The sequence below is a fragment of the Octopus bimaculoides genome, chromosome Z (genome assembly GCF_046866305.1).
Source record: "Octopus bimaculoides isolate indiv1 chromosome Z, ASM4686630v1, whole genome shotgun sequence".
Taxonomy (NCBI): domain Eukaryota; kingdom Metazoa; phylum Mollusca; class Cephalopoda; order Octopoda; family Octopodidae; genus Octopus; species Octopus bimaculoides.
In genome coordinates, this window is record NC_142944.1 from 6,520,985 (window position 1) to 6,542,922 (window position 21,938).

At 36.4% G+C, this 21,938-nt stretch overlaps 1 protein-coding gene across 15 annotated transcripts in view; it reads right to left on the bottom strand.

Moving 5' to 3' along the window:
* The window catches only part of LOC106869485 (uncharacterized), a 398,751-nt gene that overhangs the window by 40,579 nt on the left and 336,234 nt on the right, over positions 1-21,938 (bottom strand). For 14 of the 15 annotated variants that reach the window (XM_089365456.1, XM_089365452.1, XM_089365449.1 and 11 more), the window contains 2 exons: positions 14,667-14,742; positions 9,986-11,568 (listed from right to left, as the gene is read on the bottom strand). In XM_089365456.1, coding sequence (XP_089221582.1) covers positions 9,986-11,568; positions 14,667-14,742 — 1,659 coding nt within the window. Of the gene's footprint in view, positions 1-9,440; positions 9,521-9,985; positions 11,569-14,666; positions 14,743-21,938 lie in introns of those variants that run through there. The other variant, XM_089365461.1, reaches the window with a different exon arrangement.

Genomic DNA, 21,938 nt, shown 5'->3' on the forward strand with positions numbered 1-21,938 from the left:
GAAAGAAGCCCTTTATGTATATATATATATATATATAAAGACAAACACAATATATATATGAAAATGTATGTGCATATATAGTTTTGCATCTCAGTGTGTTAAAAGGTAGATCAACCATTCAACAAACAGAACAAAATAAAATACCTGACTATAAACCTAGTATTTATTTAGTCAAAATCAACCATCAACAAAATAAAAGTCAAAAGTCATCAACTAAAATTCTTGAAGCTGGTGCTCTAGCATGGCCACAGTCCAATGATTATTGTAACAAAAATAAAAAATAACCAGGATGTAGACATCTGTGATGAACAGAGATGAAACTGATTGAAACATATGAAGATGTAAATATCAGTCAAAATGTTTAATTATTGTAGATGAAGATGGATGTTATACACCTCTGCTGGCAATCGTCTCCATTTTGGATGGAGGTGACAATCAGCATGAAACCATTGGTAGCATTGTTAATCCACAAATGAAAATGTTTGTGTATGTATGTATGTATATATATACTACATATGCAGGCAATAAAAATATTGAGGAATAAATATAAAAATAAATGAAACTAAAAAAACTACAAATAACACCAAACCTAAACAAAGAGGTCACTCACTCACAAACTAGATAACGATATTGTCACATATGATTGCTTTATAGAGAAATACTAGTGACGAAACAAGCATTTGCTTCCTGATAAGTAAATGTCAGTTTTGTAGCAATCAATAGCCAAAAGATAATTAGTGTCATTGAAGTACAGATTGAAAAAAAAAAACAAAAAAACAAAAAAAAAACTTGCAAGATGTCTCCATCACACTTGTAATACATTTTTATGAAGAGATTTCTCTCCCAGACAAAAACCACAGCATTGTTTCTTTTAATGGTGTATATTCATTAAACATAGCACTCAGATGACAATTTCACAACATAATGTCATTTTCAAAAAAAACTACAATTATCTTTCAAAAACCTTTTACTCTAAACAAATATTCAACTTGTCTATCTATAAATTTTTAGTTGATATTTTAAAACCTTATATATAAGCTGTAGTAGAGTTAGTTGAGCAGTGGCAGTATACCCTGGAAAATGCAACCTCCCTTTCTATATAGGTCAGTTTCTACAGCAAAAATGAAGGCCAGATGAGAATTCTAGAAGGAATCATAGATACTGGGGAGAGACAAGTGGAATTAGTGGATAGAAAGGGCATGTAAATAGCTAATCCAGAAAGACAGAGGCTGTTGTAGTAAGAAATGCAACTGGTTTGGTTTAGGTCCACCATGACCATGTATGCCTATGACCAATTTGTTTTGGCCCCACTGAAAAATACTTCCAAGAGTTCTATTCATGAAGTTACTGTACCTGGTGTGAGGTTTTACATTGCATTTGGATGATAACTGTATGTGGGTAAAAGGTTAATGAGTAAAAAGGTCATATCATCTGCACAGGTATGTGTGTGTATGTGTGTGTGTGTGTGAGCAAGTATACCAATTAATGTTTTGAAGGAGGAATGTGGAAGATATTAATGAATTAGGGGGGGGGGGGGGTATATTGGTGACTGTAATAAGGTAACATCCCCAGAGGATCTCACTTGGAAGCCATATACTGGTGTTTAACCCTTTATTATTTCAACCAACCACATATAGCTCAAATATTCAAAACGCTTTATGCTCAAACTGACCAGATGCTATGTCTCATATCCTCCCTACACTGTCAGAAATATCAAGGCTGAGATAATAGATGATTAATTAAAAACAATGTGAATAAATAAGCATTGCCTTTAACTGAGTAGTCTGAATGATAAAGGGTTAAAAAAAAAAGTCTGAGAGGGATTCTTAGAGATGCAGGAGGTGATTGTTTACAACTGTTACTATTACTTGTGGTCAGTAGTTGGCAGGGTTAAAGAGACTGTTCTTTTCATAGATTGTAGATGGATTGCATGTATCTACAGATTTGGAGAGAAAGGAGAGAGATGAGGGTGGGATGTATAATGGGAAAGACACTTGAGATTAGTCACTTTATTGGGTTGGAGTGATGAAAGGAATTTTCACGCAAAAAGTCATAGTGAGACTGAGGTGTGGTGAAAGAGAGTTTGGAAGTAGCTTTTGTTGAGTGTTGTTCAGCGATGAGTTGCAGGCAAAGCAGGAAGCAAATGTAGATGCTTTAATATTATTTCATTTTAAGCGGAGATGTTGCCAACAGGTCTGTCTTGATTGAGGAGTGGTAGGTAGGAAGATCATGCAAAGTTAACAGAGATCCTCTTGGCAAGGAACCAAAAAGCATTGCTGCTACTCGGGAGACGGAAGCTTGTAGAATATGCGATGCATAAGATATCTTTTGTTTTTACGATGGTATTCTTACAAGTGCTTCAGCTATAGGAAAGCCTTTGAACCAGTAATGGTAGGAGACTTTCTCCAGAAATTACCAGCAGAGTTGTTCTTTCCTTGTACTGCTTCTGCACAGTTGTAAGTCAACCTCTTACAGACGTTTTGGCTATGAACTTTGGCTCTGTGTGGAATGTGAAGAGACCCGTTTAAGAGAGTAATTTTAGTTATTTCAAATGGGTGATAGTAGTTTGCCAGAGGAAGATGGAACAGAACTGGCAGAGAGTTTAACTAAGTATCAAGAGTACCTTCAGATACCCAAATATTGCAAAATTTGTTAATTCCTTTGTAAAACAAAAATGCTTTATTTTTAACAGTATATACGTATGTGTGCATGCATGTGTGTGTGAGAGTATGTGTGCATGAGTGTGTGCATGTGAGTGTGAGTGTGCATGCATGCGTGTCTACCCAGCCCACCACCTATTTGCAACATTTGCTTTTCTGTAGCAGTAGAAGCTATAGATGTGTCTAAGTATTCAGTTGATAGTGGATGCTTGCTAATGATGATGTGCAAGGACACAGAAATCCAAATTAAACTATTCCACCACAGCCACTGGATGCATTTCGTTTGCTACTGATACACTTCTGTGCTTCTTTCTGTAGTTTTGTGACTTTTGATAGGATATCCACATTAAGATATAACTTACGCTATGACATAATCCTTTATCTTTCACTTATCCTTTATCTCTTTAAGCGGCTTAGACAAACAAAATAAGGATACAAGTTTCATTAACAAACATTTTTTCTTTCACCAACAGCCACAGGCACTCAAATAGTGACCAACTCTCCTCCCTATTTTTTTTTAAAAACCAGGAAGGATATTCAGATATCCTAGGATCACAACACTTGGAATGGTCATGACTGGAACATGCTTCAGCATAGGTTGACCTATGGTTAAGCCAATTACTATGTCAATGGCCTAGGGTTCTTCTTCCTCCTACCAAGGCTACAAAAAAGGCTCCATTTCTTCAAACACTCCAGAGTAATTTCTTTGCAACTCCTAATAAGGTCCCTTCAAACTTCAAGAAAATTACATCAGTATTCTTGCTTCCCAAGAATTACCCAGAATTTAATAGACATTTCTTTTGTCTTCAACACCACCCACTGCCTTGAATACTAATGAATTCTAACCAATTACAAAACTACGCCACTTCAAATAAAAGAATAATTCATATCAGCATCATCTCTATTATTCTTATCTTCCTTCTGTTGTAAGAATGCTTTGTTAGAACTTGGACATTTTGGTTACTCACTTTTCATTCTACACATCAGATAGTCCATCAAATCTAATTGTACATCTAAATAACTGCTTTGAATTTCTAACATAGAAGTTGCTTTGATACTGAAACAATTTCACATCTTGCTTCTAACACTTAGAATTTCTAAACTCTGTGACAAGGCTGGAAATGGATATTCTTTCAAAGGCATTTCAGTTATTTGTTGTCTCTTCAGAATGTATTGAAAATGCTTGTTATGCCATATTAGCATAGTTCTGTGTTTATTTGTTTATTAGGGACAATACTCTGATCTCTAAACAGATTAAAAAAAAAAAAACAAGACTTCAGCAAACAAAGTCAAAGACATACGTAAATATTACCTTATTCAAAGTACAACTGGGTTCCAAAAAATATAATATTTCTAGTAAAATATAACACACACACACACTATAATATTCTGCTACAAGTACTACAAGAGTAATGAGAAAGATTAAATCTTTCAAAGATTAAAATCAAGACAAAAGCTTTCAATGGAAGGATGGTGGGAGGGGCAACACATGGTTACTGTATATGTACACTAGCCACATGAGCATTATACACACATACGTGTGTGTGTGTGTGTGTGTGTGTGTGTGTGTGTGTGTGTGTGTGTGTGTGTGCCTGCATGCGCATGTAAATGAACATACAAATGTATCCATGTAGATAAATCAACACCATCAATTTTCCTATGCTGACTGACATGGAGAATTTTACAGTGTATGCTGCCTAGCATGGTCTATGACTCGACAAAAGAAAAAGAAAAAAAACCTAGTTGACTTAGTTGCTGTGTGCCTCATTATTTTGTACATTGAAGGGATGGCTCTTCTTCCTATCCCACCAAAAAAAAGAAGTGAATGTATGTGCATGAGTATATAAACAATTATACATATATATATATACACACACACCACACACAGATGTATACATGTTTAAATAATTGTATGAATGCGTAAATATATATAATTGTATGTGTGTGAGAGAGAAAGATGTGCATATTTATTTACATATTTATATGAGTACACACAATGTACTTCTTTTTTTGCATAATCAATTTCAAAGGTTGAATTCCATCATCAAAAAGAAAACAAAAAGAATGAACAAAGTTATAAGCTACACACTGGTGCCTTTCTTAGGAATATACCAAAGAAAGATCACCATGTGCTCTCATATTTTTCAGGTTATTCAGAGCTGCACAAAAAGAGAAAAGTTAAAAACTATTATTATATACAAGTATGAGATCTGAAATCTATTTTCAGTAGAAGACAGAGATGAAGTTAAATTATTGAGGGGAGGGGGAGGAAGGGGAAATTTATTCAGACATTTATTCTGAAAAATGGTAAGTATAAATATTGTTTAACCCTTTAGCATCATATCCGGCCCAAATATTCTACCTGTTTAACATTCTTACAGCCTCTTACACTTTCCCTACAATGCTGTTCTGAAAATAAGCAATCACAACATTGAAATCTCAAAGCTCCAGGACAATGCATGATTAATCCAGATCAATGTGAATGAATATGTGTTACTTTTGACAGAGTAATCTGAATGCTGAAGGGTTAAACAAATACATTAAGGAGAAAGTCTTTAAAATTTCAAGGACAAATCACAACTATATCAAATGTATACTGAAATATAAATATGCAACCAAAATAATTTTTTCTCCTTTTTTTTATAGTGATAACTAAAGTTGTTACTTTAAAAGTTCCCCAAACAGAGATTCTTCATTATGATTAATCATTAATTAGGACAGTGGTTCTCATTCAGGGTCCATAGGAGATTTTTTCTGTCAAAATCTATGTGCAATAAACTAGTTATATTTCTACAATGCACAAAATATTTAAACATTTTTTATACAATTTCCTAACAATATTCAATCATAAAAATATAACAGGAGATTTTAGACATAAAATGGCTATGAGAGTCCCACACCCCGAATTAAAACAGGAATCAAAGGGGTCCATACACAAAAAATGGTTGAGAATTACTGAATTAAGAGATGTTTAAGATATATATTTTCTCAGGTTGAGATGCGTTTCATTAATATTTTCTTCAGCCACTTTATGCTTGTTTCTTTATCTGTAAAAAAGGCAATTGTTTTAATGCTTTTGATAACTTTTTTTAATGGCAATTATTCTAATGGTTTGAGTCAAATGAAACACCTTTCCAATATCAATCTCACTTTGCATTTAGTTATTTATTTATTGAGAAACCTTACATGTTTATCACAGTTTAACTCTTTTGATACCAACCTGCCTAGACTGCTTTGATTTTACGGTACAAACTTAAAAGCTTCTATCAAAATTTCATATTAATTTATACTTAAAACACCAGTTTAATAATGACAAAGTTATTTCATCAAATTCTTCCTTATTTTCAAAATTAATTGGGACAAAAGCAGTGTGTTTCAAGAGAAATATGGTAACAACACAGGTTAGGGAACCATATAATTTCTTTTTAAGAAATAAAAAAAAACAAAAACGTTTTGAATATGGAAGAGTAATGACAGAAGAATATTCCATTAGTGTGATGATATATGATAAGGAATTTGTGATAATGGTTTGATAGGGAAAAAAAAAAAAAAGAGAAAGAAGCATATGAAGAACACAGGGTGGGAAGGAAATAAATGAACAATGTGTGAATGAGTTTAGTGATTGGTATGACATTAGATGGAGACGTAGAAGTGCTGACAAAGATAAACAGACACGAGAGAAAAACATTCAAATTTACCATTTTTCTATTCTTTTTTTCTTTCTGTTTTCCATGTCAAATTATGGGTTAGAAAAGTGATATTGAAATTTTTTACCGAGTTAAGACTACAGTTAATAAAAAGAGATATTTTTATTTTGGTACATATATCTGGAGAGGTAAGAAAGAGAAAAAGCAATAAAAAAGAAAAAAAAACCTAACACTAACTTGTAAATACCCATCTTTTACATTTGGTTTGCATTACAATTTTTTTACTCTCCAAAATGGCTTTTTTTTTCCTTGCTACATGAGCTATGAAATTTATTGACTAGGTGATGTAAGCCTTTTCTTTGATGCAACTAAACAGGGGTCTTTTTTTTAACAGATCAAAAGCTGTTTGATTGAAGGCATTGGATATTATTATAAGTGAATATCCTTTGCACCAACTGCTTTGTGTTGCTGAGTGACTATTTTTTGTCAATTTCCCAAAATAGCAACAAATCTAGGATATATATAATGTTCAGCATAAATTAAATATATCTATATATATATATATATATATATATATATATTTGTCATAAGTGAAATATATATTTCATTATGACAAACAACTATATCCTGGACCAAAAATCAATTCCACCTGTACAAAGGACCATTGTTAGGCAATTGCTCAAACAACAGTTTGAGGTTGTTCATTTCTGAGAATTTCTTTCTTTTTGTTTTGGTTTCTCAGTTCATTATAAAAGTGTATGTGTGTGCGTGCATGTGGTATTCCTGTCACAGATGCTGTTGCAGAAATCATGTTTTCCATAATTCCAGAGATAAAATTCAAAGCATTCCAAAAAAATTATATCTCTAATAAAATCTATCTTTAGAAGTAAACAAGAGAATTTTTGGGTGGTACATGTAAAGTAGGAGTGGCTTCATGGTAAGATGTTTGTTCCCCAAATACAGTTCCAGGTTCAGCCCCACTGCGTAGCACCTTGGGCAAGTGTCTTCTACTATAGCTCCAGGCCTTGTGAGTAGATTTGGCTGGTGGAAACTGAAAGAAGCCCATTCCCTCATACACACACATAAACAAACATGTATTCTGTATGCGTGTATATAATGTGCTTGTGTTTGTGCCCCACCACCTTTGACCACCAGTGTGTTGGTTTTTTTATGTCCCAGTAACTTAGTGGTTCAACAAAATAGACCAATAGAATAAGTACCAGTCTTAAAAGAAAATGTACTGGGGGGGGGGGGATCTGTTCAGCTAAATTCTTTCAAGGCAGTGCCCCAGCATGGACAAAGTTCACAACTGAAAGAAATAAAAGATAAAAGACATCTAATGATTCTATCAAACAAGCTTTGAACTATCAGAGAAAAAGAAAAGGAAAAAAAAAGTAATTTTCATTGGCATCAAAGAAATAGACAAAACTAGTCAATAAATTTCAAGTTGGATAACTCTTACACTGAAGAATTTCAAAGAATTAATCTCTTATTTTTACACAGATTTACTAATAGCCTGTTGGTGAATGTTTGTTCAGGTAAAACTGATTAGTGATCCAGGATATATTTGTGTTTCTTTATAGTCCTTACTTTGATCTATAAGAAACCTCTAATTTCATAATAAGGATCTTCGAACATTGGGCCTCATTGAGGAAATGACAAGGGACCGGGAGATGTGGTGATTAGCTGTACTTGAAAAGATGTGCCAAGCTAAGTAAAATTACTGTCTTCCATACATGTAGGTTTGCCCTTTATAGGTGCCAGTGCCACATAAAAAGCACCCAGCACACACTGTAAGGTGGTTGGCATTAGGAAGGGCAGCATCCAGCTATAGAAACCATGCCACAACAGACAATTGTAGTCTGAACAGTTCCACTGCTGGACAACTCCATGTCAAACTGTCCAACCCATGCCAGCATGGAAAATGGATGTTAAACAATGATTATGATGATGAATATATGTTTTGCGTGTGTGTGTGTGTGTGTGTGTGTGTGTGTGTGTGTAAGTATGTATGTATGCATATAAGGTCCTGGTAGGGAAGAAAGATATGTTATTTTCAATGCAGCACTCAACACAAGCTCTGGGCTATCAACATTGTCAGATTCCGGGCTAATACCAAAATTCTTCAGGTGTAGAAAATCCTGGTTTCACAACAATAAAACCTTTGAGTGGGTTTTGTGTAAAATTTGCAATTTCCAACATCAGAGTAGCATTTCAGACTTGCATCAAAGGTGCAACTCTTACGCTTTATGTCAATGTAAGATTACACACACACACACAGTCTTTTGCCATGTTAATAGATCTTTTTTTTTTTCATTTGACCGTTTATTTAATTTCTGATTGCTATGCCTTAAGGTTTCTACTTCTAATCCTTAAATTTTTCTTTCATAACATTATAAAATGCAGGTTCACTGCAATTCCATTCCAATGAAGAGAATAACAAAGAAGATATCAGGGCAGCTCAGATGGGTTAAATGCCACAAGGTATTTTTATTCAAAGTACCAACACACACACACACACACACACACACGTAATGGCTTCTACATATTTTCTCTCAGTAAAACTTCACTCACAAAGCATTTAGTCAACCAAAGGCTATGATAGAAGACACCTGTCTAAAGTCCAGTGCACAGGTATTTAACCCAAAACGACTGTATAATCATAAAAGATGACACAATATGATTCAGAAAATGATGACTAATGATGATGATGATGATGATGATGATTGAAGTAATTAAAGTTAAACAAAGTTTCAAAACTGGACAATGTTAGTGAGGTATGAGCAGAAAAAAAAAAAAAAGAGCCTGCCTGCTGGGAATGTTAACACACTCCTGATTTTTTGCTCTACAGACCTACCACCGGTTACCTTGAATTTTGGTGTTTAAAACAGCCATAGTAGTCAACACTGAAAGTGATTTAAGACATGAACAACAAATGAAATGTAACAATGTTGCAACTTTTTCTTATAATGTTGGAAAAAGCTTGTTTGATGAAAATGTTAGGATTCTTTCCCTTAAAAAAATACAAAAATGATCAAGGAAATAATTTCATTAATGAATTGATTCTTCTTTTTTTTTTCAACAGAAAATACTGTCTTCTTAGTATCATTTGCTTGTATTTCATGAAAATAAATAAACGATTAAATAAAACTTCCATTCTCAGAATTCATTTGCATGTTACCAAGCTCCTTGTAGCTTACAACTCTATGGAACCTGGTAACAGAAGGAAAAATGAGAGAAGAATAGAAAGAAGAGAGAAAAAAGTGAAAGAAAATGAGAAAAGCAGATGTAAGAGAAGAAAAGAATAAGATGAAAAAAAACAAAAAAAAACAAGAGGCCATAAGATAATGAAAGAGAAACAGTAGAAAAGAGCTAGCAGAGGAAGAGAATGGAAAGAAATAATAATTTTTTAAAAAAAACAGGACTTTCCGAAAATGTTCACTGAAAATAAAGAAAGCATAAAGACTTGTAGAAAAATGCATTTAAAATGTTTCTGATGACCAATAATTTCATCTGCCTTATAACTGACAGCAACAAAACATATGGAAACAGTTAAAATTTCACTCTGTTAACATTCCCATAACAAGAAGCAACTAATAAATGAGTAACACGTAATAAATGGAGGTAAAACTTGAATGGAAGGGCAACACAATTTAAAAAAACAAACAAAAAAAATACCTGCATAGATTTCGGAAGTAGTAACCTCTCTTCATTTCCATAATCAAATTCGTCTGGATGGCGAAGGCAACTTTGGAATGTTCCTAGTCCACTGTAAGGTACAAAACCACTTTTAATACGATCTTCACCAATATTGGATACATCTCGATACGATCTAGATGAACTTTTTTGTGAAGAGACTGCATCTACAGAGTTCTTGTATTTAGACAACTCCAAAGATGCAGATCGAATCATTCGACTATTTATTGACACTTCAGAACATTCAGCTTTAGATGCTGACACTTGAATTTTTGTGTTTTTCGTGTCGGTAGAAGATCCTGAACTCAAATTGCCCGTTGAAGATTTCTGCTGTCGTTGGTTAAATTCTTTACGTCGCTTCAGATTACTTTTATCAACAGATCTTGGAGAATTTGAACGACTAGTCGGCTGTGAATTACTTTTACTAGAAAGGCTGACAATATTCAGTCCGGGTGTGCTATGTGCAGCTTTCAGCTGTGATTTGGCTGATTTTAAATCTGATCTTATACGCGATTCATTGGAGTTTCTTGGAGTCGAAGTAGAAGCAGACCGTCTGACTCTAAGACTGTACCGTCCACCATCAGTTCTCATGAAATTTGAACTCCCTTTAATGTTTTCATAACTTTTGTGGATGGATTCTGTGCTAAGACCAGTACTCCTTTGAGTTTCTGATAATCTTTCCGCAGGCAAATTTACAGAATTGACTCTTTTAACCTTACCTTTAACCATACTAGCTTTAGAAACTGTACTACTTAATGATGTTCCCCTACCACTCCCAGAATGAGGTGGGGGTTTATCCACTACCTCAGCACCACGAGCTTTTGCTTGTCTAAGTTGGAATGCTCTGTTTGGTCTGGTCATAGAAATGCCACCTTTACCTTTGGAGCCACGGCGGTTATAACCATCTCCTTCACTACCACATTCCAAACTAAAGTCAGAGTTATTGCTCATAGTTTCAAGGGCTTCAGATTCACTTGTAATATCTGAACTTATTGACCCTTTCTCACTTCCCTTAGAATAATTTCTTTGAATTGGAGGGTTCCTCTCTTTGGAATTTATTATATTTTTGGATGAAGCTTTTGGTTTTGCATTATCAGAGAATGACGATTTTCGACTACTGGGCTGATCTGAAAGGCTCCTGTTGCTAGAGCGAAGTGCACTGTTTTTGCTAAAATTATAGTTTGTATTAGAGGAAACATCTGACTCAGACCCATCAGTGCCTTGTGATATGCTAGGATTCGACACTCTAGCTTCCAGAGCAGCCATGGCAGTTTCTGTATCTTTTAACAATCTACCCGTATCATGGTCTGTGTCAACTTTACTTCTTGTAGTTCTATTACCACCATTGCTCTGATTCGAAGTTAAAAACGATTTTTGTTTCTTGCTAACATCAGAGGAGGCCCATTTCTCCTCTTTCTTTTGAGTAGTAGTTTGCTTTTGAGGTTTGCTGCTTGGAGGCACTCCAGATTCAGCGGGTAATGAAGGCAGTTTTCTTCCTGTACCCGCTCGTTTTCTTGGACATCCCAAAGGAGGCTTGGATACCAATGGAGATGATCCACTTGACTCTGTAGAGAAAAAGAGAAACAAATTCATTTTTAATTTATTGTTCAAAATGAAAATCAATAAAGATGCAACATTCTAAAGATAAGCATTATGAAATATATATTTTGGTGCAGGTGTGGCTATGTGGTACGAAGTCTGTTTCACAACCACATGGTTTTAGGTTTAGTACCACTCCATGGCACCTTGTGGAAGTGTCCTCTACTATAGCCCTGAGCCTACCAAAGTATTACAAGTAGATTTGCTAGATGGAAGCCAGTCATATATATATATATATATATATATCTGATTATATGTCTGTGCACACGTGGTGTGTGCCAGAGGGCTTGCAAATCCAAAGGGGGTCTTAAAAGACATGTTAGGATCCACAATGAGCAGAACTTGTCTGCAGGTATTGGTAGTTCAAATCAGAGGTGCAATCTGTGTGGGTGTTTTTTCAAAACATTGTCTGGTTTAAAAAGCCACATCAGACGCCATGAAAGGGCTAAGGTCAAACTGTGTAAGAAGTAGACAACCACCATATATATATATATATATATATATATATATATATATATATATATATATATATGTATGTATGTATGTATGTGTTTTCTGTGTTTGTTCTGCACCACTACTTAGCTGGTATTGGTTGGTTTATATCCCCATAACTTAGTGGCTCAAGAAAAGACTGATAGTTTAAAAAATAAGTACTGGGATCAAATTTGCTTGACTAGACCCTTCAAGGCAGTGCCCTAACATGGCTGCAGTCCAATGACTAAAACACAAAAAAGGAGAACAAGTATTTCAAGTATTTCTTATTGTGCAAATTGCACAATCACATTATTTTCAAGATAATGAAGAAATCTCCATGCCAGATATTAGAAAAATTTTGCCCACATTCAAATCACTTGCTGACAAAGTTTATAAACTTCATGAGGTAGAGGGTTTTTTCTTCTCCTGTCTTGCAAGTTACTTGGTGACCTCACTAGTGCTGGTGTCACAAGAGGAAACACTTAGTACATACTGTGAAGTGGCTGCCATACCAAAGCAGACTGTGGAGCACAATGCAGATCTTCGACTCATCAGATTCTGTCAAATCATCCAACTCATGCTAGCATGGAACATGGATGTTAAATGATGATGGGGATGATGGTAGTGGATGGTAAGACAGTTTACGCATTCAAATCAAACTAACAAATGAATTACATCGTTATCAATTAGTAAAATTAAAGTTTCATTATTTTTCTCAACACACAGAAACATCACAATTCCCTCCATTAGTGATAAAAGATTCCCAAACCTAACCTGTGCAGTTACTCAAACTGCTGGGAAAAGCAACCAAATCTCCCTCAAATTTCACCCTACAACCTCCAAAAATGATGCTAATTAGTTGAAGAAAAATTCAGAATGGTCCCAAATGGAATATCTTTGTTTACATGTTTACTGAATAATATCAGACATTGGGCTCAATAACAACAGAGTCAACAATAATCACATTTTGATCATAGTTAAATAAAGTCAGAAAGTTTAACACGTCTTATCAAAATTGCCTTTTAACCCTCTCATTACCGTATTCTTTCAATTACTTTAAATATAACAAAGAATTTAGTAAAATAACTTAGTTATCATTATGCTAGTGTTAGGAACATAAATTGTGACTTGGGTCTGATGGAAGATTTTAATTCAAAACTTATAAAAACAAGACATTTGTACTACAGAGCCAGAGCCAGTTTCAGCCAGGGTGGTATCAAAAGGGTTAAGAATTGTTTCTCTATTATATATTTTAACCATTTTGTTACCATATTTCTGTCGAGATGTTCTGTGTTTCTTTCAATTAATTTTAAATATAACAAAGAATTTAGTAAAATAACTTTAGTTGTCATTCAGCTAGTGTTAGGAACATAAATTGTGACTAAGGTTTGGTGGAAGATCTTAATTCAGAACTTATGAAAACAAGACAATTGTACTACAGAGCCAGAGGCAGTTTCAGACAAGCTATTATCAAAAGGGTTAAAATAATCATTTGTTAACCTTTTTGTTAACGCTTTTCTGTTGAGATGCTCTGCGTTTCATTCAATATTTTAATCTAAGAATTTAGTAAAATAACTTAATTATCATTAAGTATTAGGAACATAAATTGTGACTAAGGTTTGGTGGAAGATTTTAATTCAGAACTTTTGAAAACAAGACACTTGTACTACAGAACCAGAGGCAGTTTCAGCCAGGTTGGTATCAAAAGGGTTAAGGCATAAAGCAAGAATCCAAGCAAGCCAAGACTGTGATGTGGTTTCAATTTCCACTGGAACCACATGAGAAGGTCCTGAACATCTGCTGCTTTTTCAGAAATTTAACCCTGTAATATTCAGACAACTCTGTCAAATGTAATGTTTATTTATTCACATTGTTTTGAAGTAATTGTGCATTAATTTCATAGCTTTCAGATTTCGATGATGTGATTGTTTAGTTTTGTAGGCTCGTTGGGTTAATGCGTGAGGCCACATCTGGCTGGTTTGAACATTAAACAGGTAGAATATTTTGGTTGAATACGGCCAGTTTAAATGCAAAAGGATTAAGGTAGAAATTTACTCCAGTACACCTTGTTCATATTCAAGTTTGAGTGTGCAATGTAGTGGGAGCCATGCGATATCGATGGGAGGTAACCACAGCATACAAAGGGACAAGACAAAACTTGTGAAGTTGTGGTGAGATCATATGGTTTGTTACAGTTATAGACAAGGAAAATGAATGCAGTGACAATTCAGTATTACACTGAACCATCCAGCCCTTACTAGTTTAGAAAAAAAAAACTGATGATGATGATCAAATGTATCTGTCTTTCTGATATAAATCTTTGATCAGGGATGGGCAAGATTTTTTGAGAAGGGGATCGTACGAGATATCAGGTGGTCTGCACTACTAGAAAAAAATTCAGGGTAATTTTTCGTTAGGTGAGTTATTCAGTAAGTCCCACAAGTTGCAAGTTGCCTGTGATTGCATAGGTGAGCCATTCAGAAAGTCCTACAAGCTGTAGGTTACTCATGACTGCATCGAAGACGATCACAGGCAATAAAAAAAAAAACAGCAGACAAAAAAGAACCAACTGCATAAAAGAATTACTTACCAGATTGTGGTTTAAATTCAGATTCTGCCAATGTCTTCTCTGAGTTTTGTGGAATTATATCACATGTATTTGATTCCTTCAAAGGAGAAAATAAACAAAAAAACAAAATGTCATGACAAACTGAACTGAATATATATTATTAAAGAAAGTTTTGAAGCTTATAAAAAAACAAAAAAACATTTCATACAATAATAAATAGTCAACAATCACAAACACAAGGGGCCTGGAGTTCTTCCTCCAAAGGATCTCTGGAGTAACATATTTCGACAGGGAGCAAATGCTCGGAGATCAGGGTCTCTCTCACAGTTGAACTACTATTTCTGCACATTGAGAGGCCACAGCTCTGGTTTATGGACATTTGATTAGACTGCCATGAGGAAAGAATCACAAGATGGATTCTTTAAGCCAAATCAAACAACAAGGGTGGAGAAACAAGGGCACCTTATTGTGCCCTAATATCTTATTTCTAACATACTTTCTTCCTTTCCTGCTGGGGTAGTTATTTATCTCTTCTGCAGCAAGACACCTTTTCCTGTCCCCCACCCCTATTTTAGACTCAACACCCGGCACAAAATCACCTCCCTCAATACTGAACCCCAGTTAACTTTGTTGATTTAATAACAGATCTTTTGTAATACCCCTGGGTGAAATTTGGTGGTACAGGGTGAGGCAGCACACCCAATACAACAACCATCATACGACACTGGAATACAGATGTATGATGATGATGATGATGATGAATATCAGTGCTCTATTTCTAAAATTATAAACAGACACACACACACACAAAGTTTGAAATTGAGACACTTAGACCAATTAATTTGAATTTGAAAGAATAACAAAAATTAATTTTGACTAAATTTTATCTTTTACTTGCATGCAGTCACTGGACGGCAACCATGCTGGAGCATCTGCCTTGAAGGTTTCCGTCAAATAGATTGATCCATTTCTTTTGGCCATGTACTTATTCTATTTGTCGCTTTTACCAAACTGCTATGTTACAGGGACATAAACGAACACTGTTTGTTTCCCTCCCCACCCCTGGTGCTTGACAAGCAAACACACCATACATGGTAGGTTTCCACACACTTTCCACCCATAAAATTCAGTACAAGGGGAGCCATAGTAGAAAACATTTGTCCAAGATGCTTGCCTGCACATATAAAAAGCATGCCCATAAAAACGTTCTACCTAACTTGTATACCATACATAACATTATAAAAGATTTTCTACACCACATGAACAATCAAAAACTTCTTTAAAATATATATCTATAATATGGTAAATGTATCCAAGGACAAGCAGACGTTCAGTGTAAGCATCATCATGTCATTAGAAACACTACTGAGGACTAATAGAAGGAACATACTAGTAAGGTTTCGTATTAGCTTCTAATAGGTACAGGCTTGGCTGCATGGTTATGAAGTCTGCTTCCCAGCCACATGGTTTCAGGTTCAGTCTCACTGTGTGGCACCTAGGGCAAGTATCTTCTACTGTGGGACCCTCAAAGCTTTGTGAGTGGATTTAGTCAACACAACTTGAAAGAAGTCCATTGTGTGTGTGTGTGTTAGTTTTTCCTTCCTCGACACCAAGTGTTAATTGGTCCTTTGTTTCTGGTATTCTGTGAAAGCATGTCTGGCCACGAGGAAATATTACTTTGCTTGGAAAAACAGGTGGGAGTTGGCAACAGGAAGGGCATCTCATATAAGAAAATCTACCGCAATAAACTCCACCTGACTCATGCAGGCATAGAAAATTAGACATTACAATGATGGTGGTGGTGACACTTGTCTTCTCCAGTCACAAGAGCCACTCAACTCAACACTGCAAGCTAATGAAGCATTTAAAAAGTGTTCCCACTTCTTGGAGCAGTGAACATTGATGCTATATTCCATCCATCTATCCCTGTCAGGTGATTTGCCCAGACCAATGTAACCCCTCCATTCCACACGTCTTGATCAAGCAATGAAGCATGAATTTCTGGCCTAGGTATTAAGTCACACTGGTCTTTCACTAACTGAAACATCTCGTCTGTGCATACCAGGATCTCAGTTGATAGCAGTAGTTCACTAACTGGACTGGTCGATCCTGGTCACTGGCAGTTTGTTCTCTGTCCATCCACTCAGTATCTGAAAGTGCATTTAGAGCTAAACTGTTGAGGGTTAAGTTTCCTGGCCATGAAAACAACATAGTAAGTCAGGACAGGAATTAGAATCTTTGACTAAGCAATCCTAGACTGATACTCCATCAACTTCATCATCCATGCCCTCACTGCTTTAGATTGGATATACAAAATATTATATATCCTAAACACAGGTGCATATACATGTTCAATCCAGACTGACAGAAGCCATTAGAAAGCATCATCAGGGCACTTATTTAACAAATTCCTCATAAACCAATAACAGATTTAATGAAAATAGTAATGGGTTAGTCTATATATACACACATAAATACATACATACATATATATATATATATATACATATATATACACACTATATATATACATACATATATATATATATATATATATATATACACACACACACACACACATATCCATCATGTGTAAGTGGTTGTGCCTCCTGACATTTAGAGAGAGAGAGAAAGAGAGAAGTCAAATCTAATGAAAGAAATTGTGAAAGTAACAAATTTGACCTTTGAAAATCAAGAAAAATAATTGGTCAAATTCATAAGAACAGCAGAAGTATGACAGCAGCGTAATATCAAAACAGACAACACACAACACATGTTGTCCCACAAGCAAAGCAGCAGCTAAGCATTTCATTATTATTATTATTATTATTATTATTAATAATAAGATGGTGAACTGGCAGAGTCGTTAGCATGCTAGACGAAATGCTTAGTGGTATTTTGCCCTTCGTTACGTTCTGAGTTTAAATTCCACCGAGGTCGACTTTGCCTTTAATCCTTTTGGGGTCAATAAAATAAGCAGTAGTTGAACACTGGGGCTCGATGTAGTCAATTCATCCCTTAACCCAAAATTGCTGCTCTTGTGGTAAAATTTGAAACCATTATTATCATTGCTGAAAGTGTAGCTGCTAGAATAAGAATAGCCTGGGCAAAGTTTAGAGAGCTCTTACCCCTGCTGGCGACAAAGGGACTCTCACTCAGAGTAAAAGGCAGACTGTATGACGCATGCGTACGAACAACCATGCTACATGGCAGTGAAACATGGGCTGTAACTGCTGAGGACATACGTAAGCTCGCAAGGAATGAAGCCAGTATGCTCCGTTGGATGTGTAATGTCAATGTGAATACCCGTCAGAGTGTAAGTATCTTGAGAGAAAAGCTGAACATTAGAAGCATCAGTTGTGGCGTGCAAGAGAGACGATTGCGCTGGTATGGACATGTGGTGAGAATGGAGGAGGATAGCTGCGTGAAAAAGTGCCACACCCTAACAGTTGAGGGAACCCGTGGAAGAGGTAGGCCCAGGAAGACCTGGGCTGAGGTGGTGAGGCAAGACCTTCGTACATTGGGCCTCACCGAGGCGATGACTACGGACCGAGACCTTTGGAAATGGGCTGTGCGTGAGAAGACCCGGCAAGCCAAGTAAGATCGTTGCCAGTGCCCCTGGACTGGTTCTTGTGCGGTTGGCACATGAGATGCACCATTTTGAGCGTGGCCGTTGCCAGTACCGCCTGACTGGCTCCTGTAGGATTTTCGAGCGAGATCGTTGCCAGTGCCCCTGGACTGGCTTGTGCGGGTGGCACATAAAAGACACCATTTCGAGCGTGGCCGTTTTCGTGCGGGTGACACGTAAAAGCACCCACTACACTCTCTGAGTGGTTGGCGTTAGGAAGGGCATCCAGCTGTAGAAACTCTGCCAAATCAGACTGGAGCCTGGTGTTGCCATCCGGTTTCACCAGTCCTCAGTCAAATCGTCCAACCCATGCTAGCATGGAAAGCGGACGTTAAACGATGATGATGATGATGATGATGAAAGGGGACACACATTTTACTCTTTTTGCTTCATAAATCTTATATATCAAGATTTTTTAAAAAGTATATGCATGCATATATATATATATATATATATATATATATATATACATACAGGGGTTGGACAAAATAATGGAAACACCTAGTATCATAATTTTGAAATATTTATAAAACCATCAAAGGCTTGTTTATTTTTATGTTTTTTGATTTATTACTAGTGTTGCTTAATGTTTTTCTAAAATTGCTGTTTCTTTTCAGATATCATCAGAAAAAGGTAATTAAAATTCATTAAAATGACAGATCTATCGGACTTTCAAAGAGGTCAAATTGTTGATGCTCGTATGGCAGGCGCTAGCATAACGAAAACACCCAAAATGTTTGGTGTATCAAGAAGTACTGTCTCGAAAGTAATGACAGCCTTTGAGAAAGAGGGAAAAACCTCCTTGTCGAAACAAAACTCCAGAAGAAAACCAAAACTTTCAGACAGGGACCGTCGGACTTTTACGCAAATTGTTAGAAAGGATCACAAAAGTACAGCTCCTAAAATTGCTGCAGAGCTTAATGACCACTTTGAGAACCCAGTTTTATGTTTTTTGATTTATTACTAGTGTTGCTTAATGTTTTTCTAAAATTGCTGTTTCTTTTCAGTTGTGGCGTGCAAGAGAGACGATTGCGCTGGTATGGACATGTGGTGAGAATGGAGGAGGATAGCTGCGTGAAAAAGTGCCACACCCTAACAGTTGAGGGAACCCGTGGAAGAGGTAGGCCCAGGAAGACCTGGGCTGAGGTGGTGAGGCAAGACCTTCGTACATTGGGCCTCACCGAGGCGATGACTACGGACCGAGACCTTTGGAAATGGGCTGTGCGTGAGAAGACCCGGCAAGCCAAGTAAGATCGTTGCCAGTGCCCCTGGACTGGTTCTTGTGCGGTTGGCACATGAGATGCACCATTTTGAGCGTGGCCGTTGCCAGTACCGCCTGACTGGCTCCTGTAGGATTTTCGAGCGAGATCGTTGCCAGTGCCCCTGGACTGGCTTGTGCGGGTGGCACATAAAAGACACCATTTCGAGCGTGGCCGTTTTCGTGCGGGTGACACGTAAAAGCACCCACTACACTCTCTGAGTGGTTGGCGTTAGGAAGGGCATCCAGCTGTAGAAACTCTGCCAAATCAGACTGGAGCCTGGTGTTGCCATCCGGTTTCACCAGTCCTCAGTCAAATCGTCCAACCCATGCTAGCATGGAAAGCGGACGTTAAACGATGATGATGATGATGATGATGAAAGGGGACACACATTTTACTCTTTTTGCTTCATAAATCTTATATATCAAGATTTTTTAAAAAGTATATGCATGCATATATATATATATATATATATATATATATATACATACAGGGGTTGGACAAAATAATGGAAACACCTAGTATCATAATTTTGAAATATTTATAAAACCATCAAAGGCTTGTTTATTTTTATGTTTTTTGATTTATTACTAGTGTTGCTTAATGTTTTTCTAAAATTGCTGTTTCTTTTCAGATATCATCAGAAAAAGGTAATTAAAATTCATTAAAATGACAGATCTATCGGACTTTCAAAGAGGTCAAATTGTTGATGCTCGTATGGCAGGCGCTAGCATAACGAAAACACCCAAAATGTTTGGTGTATCAAGAAGTACTGTCTCGAAAGTAATGACAGCCTTTGAGAAAGAGGGAAAAACCTCCTTGTCGAAACAAAACTCCAGAAGAAAACCAAAACTTTCAGACAGGGACCGTCGGACTTTTACGCAAATTGTTAGAAAGGATCACAAAAGTACAGCTCCTAAAATTGCTGCAGAGCTTAATGACCACTTTGAGAACCCAGTTTCCACAAAAACTGTTCACTGGGAGCTGCGCAAAGCTGGATTTCAGGGGAGAGTTGCAATCAAAAAACCACTACTTTCAAAAACAAATGTTGCAAAGCGTTTAGAGTGGAGTAAAAACCTACAGAATTGGTCCCTAGAGCAGTGGAAGAATGCTATTTTCTCGGACGAGTCATCCTTTACTTTATTTCCAACCACGGGCCGAGTATAGGGGACAGCCAAAAGAAGCATTTAATCCAGACTACCTTCTTCGAACTGTTAAACAGAGAAGGATCTGTGATGATGGGGTGGGGGGTTGCTATATCTTGGAAACCTGCCAGCCCAATGGTTTCCCTTCATGGCAGAATTAATAGCCAAGACTATTTAACCATTTTATCTGATCTGAAAACGGACAAAATTTGGCATTGTGGTGTTATCAAGTACTTATAGAAAAAGGGTTTAGCACCCCACCCCCACAAGGACATTTAATGCTGACATGGTTGCTACGCTAGGGGATGGACACTCCAGCTTTATCAACAGTGCAAAAGTGGGCAGCTGCATTTAGGAGGGGAAGGAAGTCTTGAAGATGACCTGATAACTATGACAACAGCAATGATTATTATGATGATGATGATGATGATGATGATGATGATGATACAGTTGTGGACGTGGGGGAAAAGGAGGATGTCAGTGTGAAAGATGGACAATTTACCACAAACTACTGAGAGTTTGTTTTAATTCAAGCTAAAAAGGGGCACCTCAAATTAGCTCTTTGACCTGGGGATAGACAGGTCTTTGTCAGGTCACATAATACAAGTGTTTAAAAGGAAAACATTGGATAATGTGATCCTAATTCCATGCACATAGGGGGGAAAAAGACAGGATGGTCACAGCTAGATTGTCTTTGTTTATTGGTCTGTTCAATTAAGGTCGATTCTATTTATGTATAATCTATTGCTGGAAATATTAATTTCTACAGTGGCACTAATTCACAATTTATATTTTAGAGAGAGAGAGAGAGAGAGAGAGAGAGAGAGAGAGAGAGAGAGAGATAAAGAGAGAGAGAAAGAGATAGAGAGAGAGAGAGAAAGAGAGAAAGAGATAGAGAGAGAGAGAGAGAGAAAGAGAGAGAGAGAGAGAGAAAGAGAGAGAGAGAAAGAGAGAGAGAGAAAGAGAGAGAGAGAAAGAGAGAGAGAGTGTGTGTGTGGGGGGGTGTACATGGTAGGAACTGTGGATTACTTAGTACTTATTTTATTGATTGCAGAAGTAGGGGAGGTAAAATCAACCTTTACAGAATTTTAAACTGCCAACCCATGCCAACAAGGAAAATGGACATTAAATGTTGATGGTGATGATGATGATGAGCATAAAATGACAAGACATGTTCGTCTTATTTTCAACCAATTCTTTCTGTCCACCCAGCTCCCTTTTGACCATTAGAATATTATCACTGAATATATCCAGAAAAATA